The following is a 26,047-nucleotide window of genomic DNA, read 5'->3' on the forward strand; positions in this document are numbered from 1 at the left end:
ATCCTGATAAATTACTGAACAGTGGAAAAAGCCACTGGTGAGAGGTCAACACAGCAGGATGGGGTTTGCAAAATGAAATGGACACAAAAGAAATTAAGAATAATTTAATTCATAACTTGGGCCAGTTTGGTCCTGTAGGGCTGCGAGGATATCATTTCTTTATTCATCTTGACCACCCCAACCACAAAATTAAACCTGCTCTAGAAAATAACTTACTGTACCAGGATTACGGTAAAAGGTATAAAAATATTTCTAATATGTGCAGGCACGCAACCCTTCAAGACCAGTGATGTCCACAAATGCAATTAAAGTGCAACAACAATACACAAGTGAATTCATAAGCACTTAATCATATTCTGCTACCAGGCACCACAAGCAGCAGTGTTATGTAGGGGTTTAGTGATCGGCCAAAGTTGTTCATGCAAATGTAGCATGGACACTAGTTTACCCCTGGTATGGCAGCAATATAGTAATAAAAGTGCTTCTTAAAGAGATTGACATCTCTGCTAATGATTCCACTGTGGAGGAATAGAGAGGATGATTACGAGCTGTCGAATAAGACAAATAATGCTAAACAAGTACTTCATGTTGAAGTTGCTTCAGAAAGTGCCGCTGGTGTGAACTTAAGTGTTGGTGTGCAATAGGGTTTTCTATGCAGTCCTACCTCTCGATCATGGTTCCATTCTGGATCATCCACACATCACAGTAGGTTCTGGCCACCAGCATAGCAGCGATGAGGAGACAGTATCCTGACTACAGGCAGATAGATGACCAGAAATAGGCAAGCACAAGGGAGTGGGAGATGTGTTGAGATGTTACACAATACATGTCCATACAGTAATTGAGAAATGATTTGAATCAAGATGAAAGTGTTAAAGCGCATTCAAAGTAACACGTTTGTCAAAAAGCTCCTACCTCTTTGCAGAACACTCCAGGAACCATGATCTTCACTATCTTCAGGACACGTGCAAAGAACACCTTGTCCACCACCGTCTTTTCCTGCTTGGCCTCCTGCCACACATCACACCAAAACATTTACCGAGGAAATCAGATAAATAAATCAAAATTTAAAATCTCACCAACTCAGTCCTGCTTGTTAAATCAGGGGCTAAAGTCTGTGGATATTGACATGATTGCTAAGATTTTGGCCATTGGTGTGGTGAGAGTAGGGTTGCACATTTTGGGGAATATTCAGAGGTGGAAACTTTCCATGAAAATTAACAGGAATATATGGGAATTAATGGGAATATATGCAAATTAGTATCATTTAAAATGTAGATGTTTTTTTGCATTGGATATATTTACCATATCATATGGAGACAGAAACCTTTTACCTTATCATAAGTAGACATAATTGCAAATTATTAAATCCTTCCAATACATTTTTTAAAAACTATTTAGTTACAAATATAACTTTAATTAAATGAGTAGACTATTCACATGGGATGATTTCAATGAACAACAAAAGAAAGAGAATATTGAATGATCCCAAAGATCCATCGCATCTCCCAAAAACATTTTTAACATACATCTGTAAAATGATAGTCTAGCAAGCTTTTGTTGTCTTCTGCTCAGGCTTCCATGTTTTCTCCCTGGACCTCCTCAATGTCCACCTCTTGAACATCAGACTCTGTGCCCTCATCTTCACAGTCACTTTCCAACCATGTTGAGGATGGCTCGTTGTCAGGATCAAAAAGCCTCAAATTTGCTTTGGTGTGTGTGTTCCCAAACAAGGACCAGTTGCGCTCTGAGCCGGCTGATGTTGGTGGGATTTGGAGGATGATGGAGGCAACAGGGGAAAGAGCCTCAGATCCACAAAGTCCCTTCCACCAGGTGGCTGATGAGATATGTTGGCACAACTGCCATATTTCATCTCCATCCCAAAGCCCTTACTTGGAAGTGTACTTCGCCAGACTGCCAAGAACCTTGCCCTCATCCAGGTCAAGGTGGCGAGACACGGTAGTGATGACACCATAGGCCTTGTTGATCTCTGCACCAGACAGGATGCTCTTGCCAGCATACTTGGGGTCCAACATGTACGCTGCGGCGTGTATGGGTTTCAGGCAGAAGTCTTCACGCTTTTTTACGTATTTCAGAACTGCAGTTTCCTCTGCTTGGAGCAACAGTGAAGTGGACAGGGCAGTACGGATTTCTTCTCTTACATCTGCAAGCAGAGTCTGAACATCAGACAGGATGGCATTGTCTCCCTCAATCTTGTGCAATGGCTACTGCTACAGGTTTCAGGAGTTCAGGCTGCTTACCACTCTCTCCCAAAATACATCATCCAGGAGGATCCTCTTGATGGGGCTGTCCATATCAGCAGACTGATATGGCCATTTGTTGGAGAGACTCCTTCCCTTCCAAGAGACTGTCAAACATGATGATAACACCACCCCAACGGGTGTTACTGGATAGCTTCAATGTGGTGCTCTTATTCCTCTCACTTTGCTTGGTGAGGTAGATTGCTGCTATAACTTGATGACCCTTCCCATACCTAACAATTTCCTTGGCTCTCTTGTAGAGTGTATCCATTGTTTTCAGTGCCATGATGTCCTTGATGAGCAGATTCAATGTATGAGCAGCCAATGGGTGTGGTGTGAGGGTAGGACTCCTCCACTTTAGACCAAGCAGCCTTCATGTTCGCAGCATTGTCTGTCACCAGTGCAAATAGCTTCTGTGGTCCAAGGTCATTGATGACTGCCTTCAGCTCATCTACAATGTAGAGAACAGTGTGTCTGTTGTCCCTTGTGTCTGCGCTCTTGTAGAATACAGGTTGAGGGGTGGAGATGATGTAGTTAACTATACCTTGCCCACAAACATTCGACCACCCATCAGAGATGATTGCAATACAGTCTGCTTTCTCTATGATTTGCTTGACCTTCACTTGAAATCTGTTGAACTCTGCATCCAGCAAATTAGTAGATAAAGCATGTCTGGTTGGAGGGGTGTATACTGGGCGAATAACATTCAGAAATCTCTTCCAATACACATTGCCTGTGAGCATCAGAGGTGAACCAGTTGCATACACAGCTTGAGCATGACATTCATCAGCATCTCTGACTACATTCCTCCAATGAGTTAAAAAACTCCTGCTTCCAGGAGGACCATGAGCTGTTGCTATCGATAAGGTGTCCGATTCATCCTTTTCACCTCGAATAGAAGTAGAGGGACTTTACACAGAGATTGTTTGTTGAGAGCACTGAGGAAAATCTAGGCACTTGGCCAGATGATTCTGCATCTTTGTTGCATTCTTCACATATGATTTGACACAGTATTTGCAAATGTACACAGCTTTTCCTTCTACATTAGATGCAGTGAAATGTCTCCACACATCAGATAGTGCCCGTGGCATTTTCCTGTAAAGATTCATAAAAAAACAGTAAAAAATAAAACAAATACAATTCCATGTACATATAAATAGTTAAGCAGTTAGATTAAACAAATCCTTTGTAAGATAAATGTTTTTAAATGAAACATGTATGGAAATAGGTGAATTAACACTCCTCAGTTAGCAGGCTCAAGCAAGCTAAAACCCACATGGTAGCAAAATCTAACTAGCAGAAATTAACAGTTAGAAATGATTCATCTATGTCATAAAATATATTCACCCCAACCAGTATTGTAATCAAAACTTAACAGAGAGCATGTAGTCCTTGGCTCAGACAGTGTTGTAGTGTGGGCTCAATAGCATCTCATTAGTGTGCAAGATCTTGAGAATCAGCTGTACATGTGATGGAAGAATTGAATTAGGGATAGCTTAACCAAAATATGCCACAAGACCTATAATTGCCTTATATGTATCCCACAAAAAAAGTTCACTGTTATATGCTAACTTTTTTGATGAATGTAAGAAAAATTCCCCAAATTCCCGGGCTTAACTTCCGAATGAAAACTTCCGGAAATTTCCTGGAAAGTTTCCGACCCTTTTGCAACCCTATGTAAGAGCAATTTAAATATTGAGTGCGGTAAAGAGTATTGGTTACATTGATTGTTTACATGTACTTACATCTTTGCTCAACTGTAGCTCTGATGATCTTTTCCCCCTAAACAGAAAACAGGGATGAAGCCTGTCATAACAGTACGGGTCTATAGATGAAGCCATGGAAGGAAACTCTGATTATTGTTAGTCCTTGGAAATCTGACCAACCAGCGAGCAGGCAGGCAGGCAATTCAATGACAGCACCCACCACCGGGTGTCAGTAGAGAACATCAATTCCATAAACTACTACGTATCTAAAACAGTATGTTAAAATAACAGAAAACTCTGATTCTATGTCATCGTCAGACTGCAACTTGTCTCGGTGGCAAATCTTATTCTTGTCTGACTTGCTAGTAGCTAGTCAATGTTGGCTACATTAGTTAAGCATTATGATGGTCGTCACTTTAGCTACAAAATAGTTGTCAAGGCTTAACTTACCAACTTAATTGGGCTGCATGTCTTCTCCTCTTGAGAAGATACAAGGCAACGATTGTGGCACCTGCTATAGAGGAGTTCTTGGCTGTCAAGTATTTACTTATCGACGCCATGTTTCCATCTGCGGACCAAGGGAGTAACGAGATGCATGCTGGGGTAGGGTAGGTAGCTGGCTAGCGTGCTAGCAACATGATCTATGGTGCACAATTTCATCAGACATATGCATTGCAAGTATTCTATGCATAAACTGTTTAAGGACTAAACATTGAACAAAAAGCATGTCCTTTATCTGCACTAAATCATGCTATATGTGTCAAGATTGCATTTTTCACTTGTTTTCATTTCTAACTCAGTACGTTAGCGACATTTAACAGCAGGAGAAAATCGGAAGCCAAGGCAACCCTTCAAATTAAAAGCCCTGATTTAATTGTTTTTAATTTAGTAAGCACTCTGGCGAAAATACTACATAATAATGAAGAAGATATTGTAAAGTATTATTAATTGTGAACAATAACAACGAACAAAAATGGTACAGCAACCTCATTATTATTTTTCATATGGCTTTTATTTTTGCAATGTGGCTAAACAAACTCTGAAAACCGGAAGTTTTGAAATAGTGCCGCTTGTGTGACACGCGCGTAGTAGAAAGACGGATGGGGATTCCTGATCACACAAGCAAGGTATGTTCTTGTTGCAATTTCAATATAATCGTACTGTTTGTTAGTAACTACCGATAATCATTCCAGATGAATCTAACTAATATAAATGTTTGATGATCGTCGGTTCATTGACATAAATAATGCAGCAGCTAACTAACCTTAGTTAGTGGGGGCGCGATTTCAATTAATAGCTAGCTAGCTATATTACTAACGAGCAGCTGTGTACTAACCTAACGTAGCAGGAGTAAAATAAACTGGCAGGGTAACTATAGCTAACTACGACTTCGGTCAAGTACCCGCACACCTGTGTTGTTTCCTTGATATAAAGCAGCTAAACCGGAGATGTTAGTTCATCTGTCTTCAACTTGGTTAGGTAGAAACAGGTTACATCGAAGTAACGTTAACCAACCAGTTAACTAGTAACAAGCAAGTCTCTGACCAGCCGACTAACTTAGTTAGCTAGCTAGATGTAATGTCAGCTACAGTCGCTTGCTAGTTATTGCTACTGCATTCAAGTTGTAGCAAGCTAATGTCAAGGACTCGGGAGTAGAGAGTGTTATCCTTGGCTCGGATCCAGTCCACTGCAGAGTGTATATGGCCAAGCCTTGGTCCGACTCAAGTTAGCAGCTGTTTGTGGCTAGCAATGGTTACAACTTGCAGAAAAATTATTGACAATGTCATGTACGACAGAATACATTTCATTTGACCCCACCAAGTTTTCTGAATAAAACAAATGTCGTTTTTATTTATATATTGTTGGACATAAGACTGTATACACACCAGCAAATCGGCTCCAAGTGATTAACATTTTGGAAATCTGTATTCCCACGCATAATGGAGAGAGGTTCGTGAGAGTATGCAAAAATACGTTTTGATGTTATGTTTTAGTCAAATATGTTTTATATATTTAAAAAATCATATTTGTACCCCCCCTTTTCGGAGGACAAAGATCTACTTTATTTTTTACAGCTTACCTATATTTTTACACAAGTTTTACATACATGGCATTTTTTTTACTCTAGTAGTTACATAGCAAGAATAAAGTAATTTGATATACATTACATCTGGATAGTCAAATAAAAGTCAAATAAAATGTTATTTGTCAAATGCGCTGAATACAACAGATGCAGACCTTACAGTGAAATGCTTACTTACAAGCCCTTAACCAACAATTGTTTTGAGAAAAATAAGTGTTAAGAAAGTATTCACAAAACTAAACTCAAGTTAAAAATAACAATAATGAAAGAGCAACAATAAAATAACAGTAAAGAGGCTATGTACAGAGTTAATCTACGGGGGCACAGGTTTGTTGAGGTTATATGTACAGTACCAGTCAAAAGTTTGGACACACCTACTCATTCAAGGGTTTTTCTTTATTTGAACTATTTTCTACATTGTAGAGTAATAGTGAAGACATCAAAACTATGATATAACACATATGGAATCATGTAGTAAACAAAGTGTTAAACAAATTAAAATATATTTTACACTCTTCAAAGTAGCCATCCGTTGCCTTGATGACAGCTTTGCACACTCTTGGCATTCTCTCAACCAACTTCATCAGGTAGTCACCTGGAATGCATTGCAATTAACAGGTGTGCTTTGTTAAAAGTTAATTTGTTGAATTTCTTTCCTTCTTTAATGTGTTTGAGGCAATCACAACACACACAACACAAAAAGTGTTGTGACAAGGTAGAAGTGGTATACAGAAGATAGCCCTATTTGGTAAAAGACCAAGTCCATATTATCGCAAGAACAGCTCAAATAAGCAAAGAGAAACGACAGTCCATCATTACATTAAGACATGAAGGTCAGTAAATCTGGATAATTTCAAGAACTTTGAACGTTTCTTCAAGTGTAGTCACAAAAACCATCAGCGCTATGATGAAACTGGCTCTCATGAGGACCTCCACAGGAAGGGAGGACCCAGAGTTACCTTTGCTGTAGAGGATAAGTTCATTAGAGTTAACTGTGCCTCAGATTGCAGCCCCCAAAAAAATGCTTCACAGAATTCAAGTAACAGACACATCTCAACATCAACTGTTCAGAGGAGGCTGTGTGAATCAGGCCTTCGTGGTCAAATTGCTACAAAGAAACCACTACTGCTTTGTGCTTAGTGGGACAGGACAGTGACCCAAAACACATCTCCAGGCTGTGTAAGGGCTATTTGACAAAGGATAGTGATGGAGTGGTGCATCAGGCCTCCACAATCACCCAACCTCAACCCAATTGAGATGAGTTGGACCGCAGAGTGAAGGAAAAGCAGCCAACAAGTGCTCAGCATATGTGGGAACTCCTTCAAGACTGTTGGAGAAACATTTCAGGTGAAGCTGGTTGAGAGAATGCCACGAGTGTACAAAGCTGTCAAGGCAAAGGGTGGCAACTTTGAAGAATATAAAATAGATTTGGATTTGTTGTAACTTTTTTTGGCTACTACATGATTCCATATGTGTTATTTCCTAGTTTTGATGTAGAAAATAGTACCAGTCAAAAGTTTGGACACGCCTACTTATTAAAAGGATTCATTCTTTTTTTCTTCTTTTTTTTCAACTATTTTCTACATCAAAACTATGAAATAACATGTATATATTTTTTTTGTGGGGGGGGACTTATATTTCCCTCACTAACTTTAAACATCAGCTATGAGAGCAGCTAACCGATCGCTGCAGCTGTACATAGCCCATCCAATCTACCTACCTCATTCCCATATTGTTTTTATTTACGTTTCTGCTCTTTTGCACACCAGTATTTCTACTTGCACGTCATCTGCTCATTTATCACTCCAGTGTTAATTTGCTAAATTGTAATTGCTTCGCTACTATGGCCTATTTATTGCCTTACCACCTCACACCATTTGCACACACTGTATATATATATATATATAGACTTTCTTTTTTTCTATTGTGTTATTGACTGTACACTTGTTTATTCCATGTGTAACTCTGTGTTGTTGTTTGTGTCGCACTGCTTTGCTTTATCTTGGCCAGGTCGTAGTTCTAAATGAGAACTTGTTCTCAACTAGCCTACCTGGTTAAATAAAGGTGAAATATATATATATATTTTTTTTTAACAGGTTAGTCAAGGTAATGTCTACATGTTGGTAGGGGTGAAGATAATAAACAGCGAGTAGCAGCAGTGTACAAAGCAGGGGTGTCAATGCAAATAGTCCGGGTAGCCATTTAATTAAGGGTTCAGCAGTCTTGTGGCTTGTGGGTAGAAGCTATTAAGGAGCCTTTTGGACCTAGACTCGGCGCTCTGGTACCACTTGCCGTGCGGTAGCAGAGAGAACAGTCTATGACTTGGGTGACTGGAATCTTTGAGAATTTTTTGGGCCTTCCTCTGACACTGCCTAGTACATAGGTCCTGGATGGCATGAAGCTTGGCCCTGGTGATGTACTTGGCCGTACGCATTACCCTCTAGTGCAACCGGTCAGGATGCTCTCAATGGTGCAACTGTAGAACTTTTTGAGGATCTGGGGACCCATGCCAAATCTTTTCAGTCTCTTGAGGGGGAATAGGTGTTGTCGTGCCCTCTGTACAACTTTCTTGGTGTGTTTGGACCATGATAGTTTGTTGGTGATGTGGACACCAAGGAACTTGAAACTCTAGACACGCTCCATTATAGTCCTATCGATGTGAATGGGGGAGTGTTCGGCCCTCCTTTTCCTGTAGTCCACGGTCATCTCCTTTTGTCTTGCTTACGTTGTTGTCCTGGCACACACCGCCAGGTCTCTGACCACCTCCATATGGGCTGTCTCATCGTTATCGGTGATCAAGCCTACCACCGTTGTCGTCAGCAAGGCATCTTCTCCATTGTTTTTGATGATAGGCCACTCTGGTAGGCCTAAGTTATGATCAAATAGCCTACTTGACCACTGTTAAAACTGTAACTTAAAGCAGGTACAGCCTCTGTGTTCACAGTAAACGTGCGCCAGAAGTTTTACCAAATTTGAGCAATGTCCAAGTTTGTGCTCTGCGGTGCCCCCCAAAAAATGAGGGAACATTGGTCATAACTATTATAGAACATGATCTTTTAAATCCACTCCTCAGCTACTCTTAGTTCATCCCACCCTTCTCTGTAAACCGCCCTCTTGTGATTTCAATGTGACATTTTTCTTTCAACTGTGCTGTGATGTTTCACATAAATTCAAATATTTGTTTGGGTGTCTTGCAGCCAATTTACAGTTTACATATTATTTGTAATTATGTTCCGGCTCCATGACCATCCACTCAAGAAAAAATCGTCACGTGTCTGAATCAAGTTGATGATCGCCTGGTTATACGGTTTGGAGAAAATACCTGCTTAGATGTTGGCAACATTCATCTGTGTAAACTTGTATCTACATACCTGTCAGGTTTAATGTTGCTCTCTTCCTTGCATAGCTATCAAGTGTGTCAGAAGATGAGTTCTCAACAATATCCACGGCCGGGAATACCTCCTGGTATGGGACAAAACCAGACTCCTGGAGGAAACACTGCATTGCTGTCTGGTAGTCAACCAAACACGGCAGGTAACATTATGGAGCCTGCTAACCCACAGCAGAACTCATTTTGCATCACAGCTTTCACGTCTATTTGCACTAGCCAGTCAGTGTATGAAATCATTGGTAAGTGGTGTTAACTACTTCGGTCAAAGTACTTCAAAGTATTTTATCCAGGCTTTATCTCATCCGGCCGTGATTGGGAGCCCCATTGGGCGGCGCACAATTGGCCCAGCGCTGTCCGGGTTTGGCTGGGGCAGGCAGTCATTGTAAATAAGAATTTGTTCTTAACTGACTTGCCTAATTAAATACAGGTAAAAAGAAAAGAAAGAAAAAAATATATATATATATATATACATACACAACACACACATACTACCATTCAAAAGTTTTGGGTCACTTCGAAATGTCCTTATTTTTCAAAGAAAAGCACATATTTTGTCCATTAAAATAACAGAAAATTGATCAGAATTACAGTGTAGACATTGTTAATGTTTTAAATGACTATTGTAGCTGGAAAAGGCAGATTTTTTTAAATGGAATATCTACATAGGTGTACAGAGGCCCATTATCAGCAACCATCACTCGTGTGTTCCAATGGCATGTTGTGTTAGCTAATCTAAGTTTATTGTTTTAAAAGGCCAATTGATCATTAGAAAACCCTTTTGCAATTATGTTAGCACAGCTAAAAAGTGTTCTGATTTGAAGAAGCAATAAAACTGGCCGCCTTTAAATTAGTTCAGTATCTGGAGCATCAGCATTTGTGGGTTCGATTACGGGCTCAAAATGTCCAGAAACACATAGGACTTTCTTCTGAAACTCGTCAGCCTATTCTTGTTCTGAGAAATTAACGCTATTCCATGTGAGAAATTGCCAAGAAACTGAAGATCTTCTACAATGCTGTGTATTACTCCCTTCACAGGACAGCGCAAACTGGCTCTAACCAGAATAGAAGATGAAGTGGGAGGCCCCGGTGCAGGACAAGTACATTAGAGTGTCTAGTTTGAGAAACAGACGCCTCACAAGTCCTCAACTGGCAGCTTCATTTAAATAGTACACCAGTCTCAGCGTCAATGGTGACGAGGCGAAAGAACACAGACACTGGACAGAGGAACTCTATCTAGAAGGCCAGCATCCCGGAGTCGCTTCTTCACTGTTGATGTTGAGACTGGTGTTTTGCGGGTACTATTTAATGAATCTGCCAGTTGAGGGCTTGTGAGGTGTCTGTTTCTCAAACTAGACACTAATGTACTTGTCCTTTTGCTCAGTTGTGCACCGGGGCCTCCCACTCCTCTTTCTATTCTGGTTAGTGCCAGTTTGAGCTGTTCTGTGAAGGGAGTAGTACACAGCTTTGTACCAGATCTTCAGTTTCTTGGCAATTTCTCGCATGGAAATAGCCTTAATTTCTCAGAACAAGAATAGGCTGACGAGTTTCAGAAGAAAGTCCTATGTTTCTGGACATTTTGAGCCTGTAATCGAACCCACAAATGCTGATGCTCCAGATACTCAACTAGTTTAAAGAAGGCCAGTTTTATTGCTTCTTTAATAAGCACAACAGTTTTCAGCTATGCTAACATAATTGCAAAGGGGTTTTCTAATGATCAATTGGCCTTTTAAAATTATAAACTTGGATTAGCTAACACAACATGCCATTGGAACACACTAGTGATGGTTGCTGATAATGGGCCTATGTAGATTTTCCATTAAATCAGCTGTTTCCAGCTACAATAGTCATTTACATCGTTAACAATGTCTACACACTAATTTGATGTTATTTTAATGGACAAAAAATTTGCTTTTCTTTCAAAAACAAGAACATTTCTAAATGACCCCAAACTTTTGAACAGTAGTGTATATATTACTAAAGTTGTTTTGGGGGGTATATGTACTTTTCTTTAGTATTTATCTTTTTAGATAACTTTTACTTCACGACATTCCTAAATAAAATAATGTACTTTTTACTCCATGCATTTTCCCTGACACCCAAAAGTACTAGTTACTTATTGAATGGTTAGCAGGACAGGAAAATGGTCTAATTTACAGACTAATCAAGAGAACATCCCTACTGCCTCTGATCTGGTGGACTCACTAAACACATACTCTGTTTGTAAATTTTGTCTGAGTATTGGGAGTGTGGCCCTGGCTATCCGTAAATAAACAAAAACAAGAAAATGGTGCCTTCTAGTTTGCTTAATGTAAGGAATTTGAAATTATTTTTTAGTTTTGATACTTAAGTATATTTAAAACCAAATACTTTTCGACATTTACTCAAATAGTATTTCACAAGGTGTCTTTCACTTTTACTTGAGTCATTTTCTATTAAGTTATCTTTACTCTTTACTCAAAAATTACAATTGGGTACTTTTCCCACCACTGCAAGTCTTCTTCATAAAAATAAGTACTCCAACTCTTTGTACCACAGGAGGGGCAGACGATAGGAACCGTGACCCTCACCCAGACCACGGTCCTCGTGACCACCCCAACAGTGGTGGTGGAGCATTGACCTTCAGGGACGACAAGCAGGAGACAGTGGTGGTCCGGCCTTACCCGCAAGTCCAGGTCCATGGACCCCCCCAGGGTCACCCCACTCCAGCAGGTCACCTGTCACTCCAGCAGGGCATGCCTGTCACAGTGTCAGCCCCTCCTCCACACATCCCCCAGGGCCTGCCTCTGGCATTCACTGAAGGACCCATGAAGGTATGGATGAGGGAGCTTTGTCTGCTGCATTAGCCCTCTCTCCCTCTGTCTTGAGCTGACTTGTCTACTTTATCTCGTCCTTTCTCATCTCTCCAGCCAGCTCTGAAGTCGCCCATGGCCGGTCGAGTGATCGCCCCAGCACCAGCCAACACCCAGGGCCACATCACCCTGCCACCTAAGGTGCCAAGCCACGTCACTGCAACCATGGAGAGCACCGTGCCTCAGACCGCTGGCATCCCTGTAGCAACTATCAGTGGCCAACAGGTAAGGATTGGTGTTTGTAGTTGTAATATACCCCAGCAATAATATACCCTATTGAGGTCTACCCAATGTGATGACATGATGAAAAATGTGGTTCCAAATCTATAATGCTTTGTGTCCATGGGCGTGGCGTTTCCAGGGCAACCCCAGTAACCTGCACCATCACCTGATGACGACCAATGTGCAGATCATTCGCAGCCATGCACCGCCCCTGCAGCTCGGCTCCCCTGGAGCCCCCCAGCACACCTTCACCTCCCATCTACCCAGAGGTCAGTCAGTCCCCGAGACAGGATAGTAGCATAGCTAACATAAACTTTTATCATTCTGAAAATAGTCATGGTGCTTACCTTGACCCCAAAATAATTCACCATAGTGGTTTGTTCATATTTTAACCCACTGTAGGTCCTCAGCAGAACCATCCTAAGAACAGACATGGATATCTGTTGTTCATGTGTGTTTCCAGGAGCTGCTGCAGCTGCTGTGATGTCCAGTTCCAAAGGACCCACAGTACTGAGACCTGCCACAGGTGGTGGCACTGGCCCACCTACTGTCCAGCACATCATCCACCAGCCCATCCAGTCCCGCCCTGTAGTCACAACGTCCACAGCTGTGATGCCCACGGTGGTTGCCCCATTAACGGCCACCAGGCCTCAGTCCCCAGTGGTTAGCTCAGCCACGCACTCCGCAGAGATGGTTCATGGGTAAGGAAAATAAACACAGTATGAGATGCTGAAAGCATTAACCATTCTTTACAGTATTTTGTAAATGTATCTGGATAGTTAATTTTACTATTCCAGTTATTGAAAGTGTACGTAAAACCAATGTTGACTGTCCCTTTGTTCTCTTCCCTCAGGCGTCCAGGACTAAATATCCACCCGCCTTCAGCCACTCTGAGCATTCAGCGTCAACCCCCATCTCGGGACAACCCCACACGCATCACCCTGCCCTCCCACCCTGCCATTGGGGGTCAGAAACCCCAGCTGCCCCACACCATGGCACAGAAGCCCATATTCAGCAATGTGACTCCTGTCGCTGCTGCAACTGTTGCCCCCATATTAGCCACCAATACTGCTCCATCGCCTAGCACTACAGGTGATGCTGCTGTTGTGATATAACATCTACTCATTCAAGGGTTTTTATTTTTACTATTTTCTACATTGTAGAATAATCGTGAAGATATCAAAACTATGAAATATCACATATGGAATCATTTAGTAACCAAAAAAGTGTTAAACAAATCAAAATGTATTTTATATTTGAGATTCTTCAAAGTAGCCACACAAATAACCTTGATGACAGCTTTGCACACTCTTGGCATTCTCTCAACCAGCTTCATCAAGTCACCTGGAATGCATTTCAATTAACAGGTGTGCCTTATCGAAAGTAAATTTGTGGAATTTCTTTCTTTAATGCGTTTGAGGCAATCAGTTGTATTGTGACATGGTAGGGGGTATACAGAAGATAGCCCTGTTTAGTAAAAGACCAAGTCCATATTATCACAAGAACAGCGCAAATAAGCAAAGAGAAACGACAGTCCATCATTACTTTAAAACACGAAGGTCAGTCAATAGGGAACATGAAAAGGACTTTTAAGGTTTCTTCAAGTGCAGTTGCAAAAACCATCAGGCACTATGATGAAACTGGCTCTCAGAGGACTGCCACGGGAATGGAAGACCCAGAGTTGCCTCTGCTGCAGAGTGTGCAAAGCTTTCATCAAGGCAAATGGTGACTATTTGTAGAATCTCAAATATATTTGGATTTGGATTTTTGGTTACTACATTATTCCATATGTTATTTCATAGTTTTGATGTCTTTACTATTATTCTACAATGTAGAAAATAGTAAAAAAATAAAGAAAAACCCTTGAATGGGTAGGTGTTCTAAAACCTTTGACCTGTAGTGTAGGTCTAACTAATCTATTTTCATTCCCGCATCATAATGACACTATCAAGACTGACTGTTTCCTTTTATTCTGCTTTAATGTTGTAATAACCACATTATCATACCTCACCCAGGCTCCGGACCCCACCCCCAAATGACCAACAGTAACATCGTCACCATGACGATGACTTCTCATTCCTCTCACGCCACAGCAGTCACCACGTCCAACATCCCCGTGGGTAAGTTTCTAAATCATTAATGTTGGAGTGCAAAGGCACCAAGCTACTCTCTGGAGTAACCTACTCCACAGTTCTTGGAATGTTCATTCATAGGAGTAGAGTAAGTCATTCATAGGAGTAGAGTGGCTATTAAAAACAGTGACACTTCCGGTTGTCAACGGTTGAATGCATTGCGCCAGATTCTGTAATGTTTTAGCTTGCTTTTAGGTTATAGAAGAAGTCTCTACGGGGTGATTGTATGTTGTAAAATGAACATTTCACCCAGCTGATTGTACACCATTCCACCTCCACCCTCTTCAGCTAAAGTGGTTCCCCAGCCGATAGCCCACACCTCGCCCAGGATCCAGCCGGAGTACCCTGGAGAGAGGGGAAACCTGATCCCCATCTCTGGTCACCGCTCCTCCCCCAACCCCATCACCATGGAGGCCCGCAATGACAACAGGTTAGTGACGAGGGCTGATTGATTCATTTTTATTTTGGGTTGATGATAATACATTCATCAACAAGATGATTATTTGATCCAGAGGATAGAGCATTAAAACACTTATTTCCAATGTGGTCCTCATTGGTCCTGGGCTACAATAGTGTAAAATGTCAGCGCCTCCTTATTTCTGATGTACTTGGAGTAAATTCCTGGTGGTTAGTTGAAAGTTTTTGATATGGTTGTTTTATTTCATTCATTTGATATGCACGTTCCCCCACAGGCAATCGGTGCCAGTGCAGTTCCAGTACTTCCTGCCTACCTACCCTTCTTCACCGTTCCCCCTGACACACACCTACACCCCCATCACCAGCTCTGTGTCCACCATCCGACAGTACCCAGGTACAATTCACCTCTCCTTCTTAACAACATGCTACATCTGGCTCTTTTGTGACTCTCAACCAGTCAGATAATACTCTTGTCATTTTCACAGAGCCAGATTGTTAACTTCTGAACACTCACTTTAATAAGGATCATTTTGTTAATCAATTACATTTTTAATTAGTTCTGACTTTCTAAGCCATGTTCAACATAATAATTCACTAGTCTAATCTATATCTATAATACCAGATATATATCTCTCATCCTGTGTGTCAAATCCAAACCCAACCCTTCGACTCCACAGTAACCCCTCAGGCCCCCAGCGGCACAGCCATGCAGACCCAGACGAGTGTGGGCGTGGCGTCGGCGGTGCACCTCAACCCCATGCAACTGATGACGGTGGACCGCATCGCTCAGATCAACACGCAGAACATCCAGCCCGCCGGCATGGCCACGCAGGGCATCCAGCCAACCACCATCAGCGCCCAGGGCTTGCATTCCGCCACCGGTCAGATCACCGCACAAAACATCCAACCGGCACCCATCAACCCACAACAACCAGCCAATGAGAACAAGACCTCTAGTGAGTTGGTGAAAGAAGCAGTTTAAGTTTCGTTGAAAGTTTTTAAATGAGTTTGTGTCAGGTCTGCAATATATTATGAATATAATCATTCTACGCATTTTCTCCAGTCAAGTATTTTCGCTTCTTTATTTATCTGTTTTGTTACTTTTCATTTTAATGTTATTTATTGGAGATTTGAATCACAGTAATAATAAAAAAAATCCTAGCAGCTATTCTTTTCAGACAACTATTCTAACAACGTTGCACTGTCTTCTCAGTTGTGTTAGCAGACGGCACCACTCTGGTAACCAACCCCATCGGCCAGACGTTCGGCGGCAGCCAGCCTCCCACCTCTGTGGGTCAGACACATCCTCAAAACACTGGGCCTGGTGCCCCCACCCTGGTGTCCTCTCCCCGACCTAGCATCCTACGTAAGAAGCCTGCCAACGAGGGGTGAGTTTAGAAAACCCCTCACGGTTTTCCTTTCCTTACTACAGCAGTCGTGGTCACCAACTCTTGTCATAAGTAGGGCTGTTACGGTGGCCGTATTACCGCCACACCGGCGGTCATGAGTCATGAAGGCAGTCAAATTCCACGTGACCCGTTTAGTCACGGCAATTAGGCTTCTCCAAGCTCTGATGCTGCTGATGGTCATTTGCAGCCTACCAAACTTGCTAACTGCCTGGTACTCAGCACTCTATTGTCCCTCTAATCACTCTGACGTCAATGCAAATGTATTAAAAAACCTAATCAAACACTTCATGAGAGCCCATGGGCTTATGTTGCACAACATTTCTATAGGCTATGCAATTGCGTGAGAAAACCGAGTGATGGCCTCTTTTAAAAAGAGGAGGATCCCACCAGCTTTCTATAGGCTAGGCCTACTATATTTATTTCTCAACTTTCCTAATATTAAGCACATTGCTTGTCTTTACAACAGGAGTATAGCCTACCTGGCTGGCATGAAGAAGAAACACAGGAAAAGCTTAATTCGCTATTTAAGTGCATAGATTACATTTTTTCCCGCTGCCCCTTTTTCGTTACAGGTGCATGATAATGCTCCATTCTAAGTCCAAACAAATTTCACACATATATTTTATATGAAAAGATAAGATTAAATCAAGAATAGTCTGATGGGTGACAATATTAGCTTATCACTTGTGAATGATGACCAGCTTAATAAGTGTTTTTTTGTTTTTACTTTTTTGAATCATTAGTCACACACCTCATGTAGCCTAGCCCATAGGCCTATGTGTTTTAATAAGGTTTGTATCACAACTAAAGTGGCCAAATAACTAAGCACATTTCAAATTAAGCACATTAATCCGTTTAACAAGCTTAACTGGCATACATAAGCTGCACGTGAGTTTGGGGAAGAAAGTTTTCACCATAAAAATGCACCTTTTTATAATTAAAGCATTACATGCATAATCGCATTTGTGGTCAGTTTTGATACTGGTGTTTTCCCTAATGGAACATTTGCACTTAGCCTATTGCAGTGTGCACATTGTTGCGCTTATAATGTGAAGAAATAGTCTAATAGTTTATAAAAATGTTAAGTTAAATGTCTGCCTCACTGCGTAAAGTTTCTTTGATGCTAGTGGTTGCAGACAGCACTCAGAGAGAAGGGCTGCAAAGGGCATGGATTTTTTTTTAGGATGCATTATGGCCACACAATGGGGATGCCACCGGGAAATTCAAGGCATTGTCAAGGGCTTGTATAATTGTGAATGAGAGACTGACAAAGTGTGTACACCCTGGACAAATAACAAAGCAGAGCTCATGCCTTTTTCAAGCAGCTTTTTTCAAATCATCGTTAGTCGCATCTTGCTGCCTTACAATGTATTAAATCAAAACATGTAGCCCAGAGTTTGTAGAACAACTAAAGTTACACGAATAACTCATTAAGCATTTGGAATACCTATTTCTTTGTTAACCAATCAACACAGAATAGCCGCATGTGCGCACTCCCTCATCGTTTGGAGATTTGTTCAATATATTCTTCATACTATAAAATAATGCCACGGAATTCTAAGCAAATCTTGTCTGCTAAATGAACTAGTGTAGCCCACTGCCATATGGCATAGCCAAATCAGGACCTAACATAAGGACATCGGAGTATGCGATTCTGTTCTTCTGAAATAGGCTACATTTTCTTCAGATCATGTTTCATTAGACCTGTCTAAAATAAATAAAAGATTTATTGTGAAGGTGTAGGCTATATTAAATGGATTTATTACACCTTAAAATGTAGATGTTCCAAAGGTCTGCATCAGTGGCTTGTAGGCTATATGTGGAAGCCACAATATGCTAAATGTGTTTATGTTAAATACCAGTCAATTACCTGTGAGACTGACAGTTATTTGCTTGACAATCACCGGCTGAAGATTTCGTGACCACCACAGCCCTAGTCATGAGCAGCTACTGTTTGAGTAGGCTTTTCTTCTATCCCAACACTAACCGGTGTCTGTTTTCCCTATAAAGGTCTGCAGTCAGGAAGAACCTGATCCCAGAGGCCAACAGCCCCAGGATAGACGGAGGAATCAGGCATGCATCAGGGTTTCCACGCCCAGCAGGGTAAGATGTAGCACTGCACATTGTTAGTAGGCCCTGATCAAAGACTATGCTGTGTAAACACACTGGAATCCTCTGGTCAACTGCATACTCCTGTATTAATAATATCTTGTAGTTGAAAATGTACTTTCAAATGATTAGGTGGTTGTTGATCTTTTCTCTGACCTCCCAGTGTGAAACACAAGCCTGATCTCCACGTGTCCCTGGCTCCCCCGGTGATGTCATCATCCATGGAGGCTCTGCCCAGCCATCAGACCAATGAACACCAGCAGCATCCCGGAGCCCCGCCCCACCAGCAACCCTCTCAGCCAATCCAGACGCTCCTCTCAGTGTCAGCACCCCCACACTCACAGCCTGGCCCCGCCCTGTCCGCCATCACTCCACCAATCTTGTCTATGGCCAACGTGGTTATTCCGCCTACCCAGTCAGCGGCCAGTAGCACGGCGGCATGTGGAATAAGCTCCACCCTCCCTGAGATCAAGATAAAGCAGGAGGTGGAGGCCATGGATACCTCCAAACCAGGTACATTTGAATTGAAAAATATATTTGCCACCACCAAAACCAATAATGTTGTAAACTTTTTATTTTATTGGTGTCCTATTGCTGATCTATGATCAGTTTTCCTTTTAAATCAAGATAAATAAAGGGAGGGGGGGCTGATCAGCATTCCTACTCTGACACACTTAGTGAATACGGGCCCTGAGCTATTGATCTTCTAGTTCTTCCTCTCTCTCCTCGCCCTCCAGGTCCCCCCATGCCCCATTGTGGTACCCCCTTGTTGTCCATGATGCCCAGTGGGGATGTGACCCCCGGGGCCTCACCCAGGAAGAAGCCCCGGAAGCAGCAGCATGTCATCTCCACGGAAGAGAGCGAGATGATGGAGACCAATAGCACGGACGAGGAGAAGGTCCTAGCCAGACCCCTCAGCATGAGGGCCGAGAAACGCAAGTCGCCCCTCAAGGAGTACATAGGTAGGAGAAAGTAGATACTCAAACTCTTTATTCATGATTCACTTGTCCAGGTTAAGGGTAAGTTTGCTGCAGTTACGGTAGGCTAATTTCCCTATATTTGACCTTGTATAAGTGACCACTGTACGTTTCCCTTCCCTGCAGATGAGGAAGGGGTGCGTTATGTCCCCACCCGTGCTCGTCCCCCGGTCACACTCCTCCGCCACTACAGGAACCCCTGGAAGGCTGCCTATCACCACTTCCAGAGATACAGTGACATCCGGGTCAAAGGTCAGACCAATGTCTTTATTATTGATTGCATTCAATCATAACTGTATTTATAATGAATTGTCATACATTCTGGGTTCTAAGAGCTTGTTGTGGGACTGAAATGCACTTAATGGGACTAAAATGCGACAGGTAGCCTAGCGGTTAGAGTATTGGGCCCATAACCGAAAGGTCGCTAGTTCAAATCCCCAAGCCAACGAGGTGAAAAGTCTATGTCGATGTGCCCTAGAGCATGGCACTTAACCAAAGGAGGCTGCTGAGGGCAGAACGGCTCATAATAATGTCCGGAATGGAAACCATGTGCTTGATAACATTCCACTCCAGCCATTTCCACGAGCCCGTTCTCCCCAATTAAGATGACACCAACTTCCTGTGCACTTAACCCTAATTGCTCTAGGGTAGCTGTTGATAATGGCAGATCCTGGCTGTGACCCCACTCTCTGAGGGTGTGTGAACATTTCCAATTCAAACATGTGTATTAATACACACTTGTACATGTGTGAAATAAGACAAATATAAGCACCAACCAAATTACCCACAACAGATTATATGTTAAACTGGCTAAAGAAGTGGCTGATTTCATTATCACACCTCTTTCCCACATTTTTTATGTATAATTTGCAAAGGTCATTGTGCCCGATGAACTGAAAATGGCCAAAATAGTTTCTGATTGATAAAGCTGATCTAGTAAACTTGACAAATTACAAACAATCTGAATTTGTCAGCTATCAATTTTTAGTTGTTGAAGCATTGATATAATGGATAAATAAAATATCTTAACAAGGAAAGTCTGTTATACAAACATCAGTATGGCTTCAGAAAATCTCACTCTAATTGACAAAATACATAAAGCAAATGATCGCAAAGATCATACATTAGGTATCTCGCTGAAAACTTGGAATGGGCATTTGAAATGATTTCTTGATTCAAATATGATTTTTTTATATCCGAAAATGTGCTTTAAAGAAGAAGAAAAATTGGAGACTTGCTTGTGTGACTCGGGAGAGAGCTGAGGCGCGTTCAGTTCGCTTGAACATTTGCTAAATTGCGGAAAGGTTTGTGCTGAATGGCAAGTTTCCCCCAAACATTCTTGTATGTTCTTGAATAGACCTTATGGTACGTTTGCTCCTTTTTGGTGGATGTGGCGAGGTATGTCTTGAAGCACTGAGTGACTTAAAGGGCAGTGGCCATGTTAACAGGGTTCCCCAACCCCTCCTCGTTTTTCAACTTATTGATCAGTACAGCACCATTTCAATTTAATGTTCCAGAATGTTCAAATGTACTGAACGCAGCCCTGGTGCGTTCAGAGGGGGAGGGAGAGACGACACCAACTCGTGCTAGTTAGACAACATTTGTTGCTGCCATAGGTTATCTATCATACCACCTGGTTGTGCCTGACTTGACTGAATCAAATCATTAGAAAGAAGCTAGCTAGCTAAAGTAGCCAACTAACTAACTAAAGTAGAAAGGCTAATTGAGGCTATTTTGCTGCGCTCCCAGTACTTGTCAACAACTCCATTCATATTAAACAACTCCCTACCTGTTGTTTGATCAGTATAGCCTACTCATTTAGCCAACTAAATTCTGTCATTTTAATTCCATTTTGCATTGATTAAGAAATCGGCCACTTCACTTGCTACACTGTAGCGCCGCTGTGATTGACTGACAATAACAACAAACTATCTATGTGAAACGGGTCTGTAGGCTACCGGTGTCTATTTTGTATGGGGCACACTCATAACTGTCACTGTTTTTATTCATATTTTGAATGTAGTGGTCTATCCTTGTAGGCTATGTAGCAATGGCACACAGATCATTGTATTTAAAATATAAAAATGAAATAAGATTAATACTTTCCCAAGTAATGGAATACTAACGTTCATTTGAATAACTGCACCCATCCCTAATCATATATATATTTTTTAAATTAAACTAAGGCGTGAATGAACAATCTCTGCTTTGGTTCTCCGGGTATATCTAAAGGATAGAAAGGAATATATTTTATTTATTTTACTAGGAAAGTCAGTTTAGAACAAATTCAGTGGGTTCAGTTGGTTAACTGCCTGTTCAGGGACAGAACGACTTATTTGTACCTTGTCAGCTCGGGGATTTGAACTTGCAACCTTTCGGTTACTAGTCCAACGCTCTAACCACTAGGCTACCCTGCTGCCCCATATGATTTTCAAAGAAATAGAGATTAATTGTGGTGTGCTGCAGAGATCGACACTTGGACCCCTATTATTTTATCTATATAAATGATCAGCCCAAAGCATCCAGAGTGCTTTCCCAGATATGGTTTGCTAATCATATGTGTGTTATACCCTCACAGAAATCTAAATGACCTTATTAATGTTGTTAATGATGAACTGTGTAATATCTCAGTGGCTTAAAATCAATCAATTGTCACTGACTCTAACAAAAAACGAAAACAAATATGATTTAGTCCAAAGAACAGAAAATACATACTATATAGAGGACCACGGTATGAGTCATAATGCCAATAAAACATCATTTTTTCCAATCATTTTTCCACCATAACTTTTTCCCATAGGAGATTTTAGAAACACTTAAAATAAGGGCTGTGTTTTATGTAGGCTTATGGGGGGGGGGCTCTATAGGGGTCCATATTAATAATATACCTGTTGATCAAGCCTGTACAACCCTCTTTCTTGGTGTTTTGATTGATGATGAATTGTCATGGAAACCACAAGTAGCCTAGTGGTTAGAGCATTGGGCCAGTAACCTAAAGGTTGCTGGATCGAATCCCCGAGTTGACAATGTAAAAATCTGTCGTTCTGCCCCTGAACAAGGCAGTTTACCACTGTTCACCAGTAGGCCGTCATTGTAAATAAGAATTTGTTCTTAACCGACTTGCCTAGTTAAATAAAGGATCAATTTAAATCAAATATAAATCACATAAAGGCAATAACCTCCTAAGATCAGAAAAAATACGAGGATACTTGGCAAAATGCGATATGTCATAAACCGAAGGACTGCTCTGTCTACACAATGATCTTCCCAGTCAGCAGTGACTGTAACATTACATGGACCAGCACACACCATACCAAACTACTATCAATCTATCGCCTGCGGAAACGCTGGTTATAAATCATATCTGCTGGTTTTCGAGACCTTTCATCACCACTTTTCAAACTACGAGGACAGAATGTTTATGGAAGGAATTCACTTCAAGTTGCTCAATTTGTTTACGGCTCTTTTTAAATCACTTATTATCCGCTTTCTTCAAAAACGATTTCACTGCCACGTTAATTCCATAACTACTAACAAGAAACAGACAACCGCTACGTCACCCACATTCACAAACAACAAATTCTGAATGACCTACAGAGGCCCTATGATCTGGAACTCACTCCCGCCTGAATATGCCAAGCGATCCCTGTCATTGTACTGAAAACATGTTTTGAGGCACCTATTGTCTATCACAGCTCTACACCTTAGTAGTTGGACTTTCTGCTTAGATTTTATTTTATTTGACCTCTTTTGCGTTTCTTTAGTTTATTTGTCTACACTGCTTAGTCTGTGTGATTTATGACCACTGGAGGGCCGGGGGGCCCCTCGACAAACCCTTTTGAGCTTTTTTCCCCCTCCTGCACATCGTTTTTACACAGTAAAAAATACTCTTTATAGTTTGCAAATAAATGAACTAAAAATTAAATTTATATTATAAAATGGGCTTTTCGAGAGACTGAAATTCACTTATTGAGGACTGAAATGGCAGTGATGCTCTGGAGGCTTTTGAGGTCGAATTGTTTATTCATTGTTTTGTTTGGACAACTAAATTACACAACAATTATTACAACAACATCACACAAGGTTATTATTCTCACCAGATGTTAAGATGCATACATAGGAAAACATTTAGAAATCACACACACACACACACATCAAGAGGACAACGTTTTCTTGTGCTAGGTGCACTGTGAAGCCTAACTGGAAGGTGTAGTATGCTATGAAAGCGAGTGTCATTTGTTGGCTTTACATTTTTGGAGACGTCACAAAATACTAATCAGGGAAATGCTATTTACCTTGCCTGCAAATGACCAGTCACTTTCATAGCACACATATTACATGACTAGGGCCTAGAGTTTATCCCTGTAATCCTTGTAATTTGACCAGGAAAAACTCCCGACCCTAGTTATAGTTAAATAGCTTAATGGTGTGTGTTGTTGAAGGTATTACTGTATTATAATATGGCTTTAATGGTCCATTGCCATGGTTTCAGAGGAGAAGAAGGGCACCCTGCAGGATGTAGCCAATCAGAAAGGGGTGGTGTGCAGAGCGCAGGGCTGGAAGATGCACCTGTGTGCTGCACAGCTCATGCAGCTGGTGAGAGAAACACTACTTCCCTTTTACAATGATCTTTGTATAGAGAGTACAGTTACTCAGTGCGGTTAACTTTTAAGCACTATGGAAAGACAATTTAAGAGTTATGAAGTTGGAGGTGGAGCGAAAAGAGATGACACTTAAATTGTACCCAAGTGAATCTCATTGTCTCGCGTCAGAGAGAGCGACGACCGTCTGCACTGATAGTGCTTCATGGTAACGCATCACGTTATGACGTAGCTGTCGGAAGACAATGAAGTGGGTCTAAAACTAGATCTTCTTTGAACAAGATACTTGTCCTCCTGAATAAGTCTGTTGTAGTGTTGGTCTTTATACGTCTCTCCTCTCTATCACTAGACTAATCTGGAGCATGACGTGTACAGCCGCCTCACGACCCTCCAAGAGGGTCTGATCCCAAAGAAGAAAGCCGGGTCGGATGATGACCTGCACCGTATCAATGAGCTCATACAGGTCAGAGGTCAAACACGCGACAACACAGCTTTCTCAACAACAAAAAATCCATGCACGTCTGCTGCTCATGGGTAGAAACAGAGTTTTCTCAGACCACGTGACCTAACCAGGAAAGACTCTTGGCCCTAGTTATAGCCTACAAACCCCATATGTTTTCTCATCACTATCTGACTGTTTACAATATCTCATCACTATATGACTGTTTACAATATCTAAGAACTCTCTATTTCCATAAACACTACTACTACTACACACTATTATAACCAGGAATGCTGCCATGTATCAGTATTTGGTCTGGTTTTGATCAATTCCACAGGCAGCTTTATACCATTTCTGAGGACTCAAGGGAAATTCTACCTGTGCCTAGTCTTTGTTATGAATGTCAGTCAGCCATTTTGAATTGTCTCTCCCTCCCCTTTCCCCAGGGTAACATGCAGCGCTGTAAGCTGGTGATGGACCAGATCACTGAGGCTAGAGACACCATGATGAAGGTGCTGGATCACAAGGAGAAAGTCATGAAGCTAATCAACAAGAACGGTGGAGCCAAGAAAGTCAACAAGCTGAAGCGCAAGGACAAAGCCTAGAACAGAGGTGGGAAAATCAAGCCTAGGCTGACCCCCTGTACCCTTCTCTTTTTGAAGGCCGCACTAGTCTACACCCCTCACTGATCTGACCATGGTTTGACCATGGACAACTGGCAGATTGTGGCAGTATGGTGTCTGGGGTTACTTGTTAGCTGTGCGTGACCGTCCAACCACTCTTGACCTAGAACTGAGACACAAGTGGTCGGCAGAAGGAACCGATACAGTTCCACTATGTCCCGTGGGGAGCTTGTCAACGGACCGGAATGTACAAGTATTAAGACTGCTACAGGAAGTTGGTATGTCCTCAGTTGTTGATTGGATGGCGGGTAGAATTATTATGATTTGATTGGTTGAATAATGGTCTAGAGGGGATGCACAATGTTGAATTAATACCCTTGAACATTGTGTGGTGTAAAGCATTGATATGGGTTGTTGAACTATCATCAAGTACTTATTACGTAATAAATGTGTAAATCTGTACAATGTATTTATCCTTTTACTTCACTCTGGTAATGGGATCAAATCAGAAGTGTGCTACCAAGTGCAGTCATTGGAAATGTCACTCTACGGTCCAAATGAAGAGTTTTGTATATCACAGTATTCCACAAATATATATATATGTGTCAAATACGTTGTCATGTGCTTGTTTTAGCTTTGAGTTAGCTGTCTGGCAAACTGAATCAAGTACAACTTACATATTTGACCCCAGGTTCAACGTAGTAATCTCTTAAGTAAAGATTGTAAAAGAAAGTGCAACTGTCATCTCTTCTATACCTTTCACTGAGTATGTGTTACTCTATTTGGGACAAAATATTTAAGGGATGCCTTTTCTACTGCTATCTG

At 41.5% G+C, this 26,047-nt stretch overlaps 2 protein-coding genes across 7 annotated transcripts in view; one reads left to right on the forward strand and one right to left on the reverse strand.

The window, feature by feature from the left end:
• The window catches only part of LOC115114297 (ATP-binding cassette sub-family D member 3-like), a 21,488-nt gene extending 16,741 nt beyond the window's left edge, over window positions 1-4,747 (reverse strand). The window contains exons 1-5 of one of the 6 annotated variants that reach the window (XM_029642418.2): window positions 4,418-4,747; window positions 4,007-4,043; window positions 916-1,011; window positions 665-753; window positions 449-518 (exon numbers count right to left, since the gene is read on the reverse strand). In XM_029642418.2, the coding sequence (XP_029498278.2) occupies window positions 449-518; window positions 665-753; window positions 916-1,011; window positions 4,007-4,043; window positions 4,418-4,527 (402 nt within the window). In that variant the 5' untranslated portion in view covers window positions 4,528-4,747. Of the gene's footprint in view, window positions 1-448; window positions 519-664; window positions 754-915; window positions 1,012-3,637; window positions 3,708-4,006; window positions 4,044-4,417 lie in introns of those variants that run through there. The other 5 variants (XM_029642420.2, XM_065013346.1, XM_029642417.2 and 2 more) reach the window with 5 other exon arrangements.
• Window positions 4,748-4,919: 172 nt separating this feature from the next.
• Window positions 4,920-25,832, forward strand: sap130b (Sin3A-associated protein b). Its single transcript, XM_029642412.2, has 19 exons — window positions 4,920-5,094; window positions 9,457-9,584; window positions 11,977-12,251; window positions 12,348-12,515; window positions 12,652-12,781; window positions 12,976-13,213; window positions 13,366-13,604; window positions 14,528-14,632; window positions 14,933-15,074; window positions 15,337-15,455; window positions 15,739-16,017; window positions 16,275-16,449; window positions 18,481-18,573; window positions 18,743-19,092; window positions 19,317-19,541; window positions 19,683-19,808; window positions 24,049-24,152; window positions 24,507-24,620; window positions 25,046-25,832. The coding sequence occupies exons 2-19, from the start codon at window positions 9,476-9,478 to the stop codon at window positions 25,202-25,204; spliced, it is 3,150 nt and encodes a 1,049-aa protein (XP_029498272.1). The 5' UTR covers window positions 4,920-5,094; window positions 9,457-9,475; the 3' UTR covers window positions 25,205-25,832.
• The last annotated feature ends 215 nt before the right edge of the window (window positions 25,833-26,047 follow it).

This window comes from Oncorhynchus nerka, linkage group LG9b (genome assembly GCF_034236695.1).
Source record: "Oncorhynchus nerka isolate Pitt River linkage group LG9b, Oner_Uvic_2.0, whole genome shotgun sequence".
NCBI classification, from domain to species: domain Eukaryota; kingdom Metazoa; phylum Chordata; class Actinopteri; order Salmoniformes; family Salmonidae; genus Oncorhynchus; species Oncorhynchus nerka.

Excerpts from the sequence above, each read along its gene's own strand:
- sap130b (XM_029642412.2), top strand. The coding sequence starts at position 9,476 with ATGAGTTCTCAACAATATCCACGGCCGGGAATACCTCCTGGTATGGGA. Across the intron at positions 12,252-12,347 it reads TCACTGAAGGACCCATGAAG|CCAGCTCTGAAGTCGCCCAT; the intron begins GTATGGATGAGG and ends TCATCTCTCCAG. Across the intron at positions 16,018-16,274 it reads CAATGAGAACAAGACCTCTA|TTGTGTTAGCAGACGGCACC; the intron begins GTGAGTTGGTGA and ends CTGTCTTCTCAG.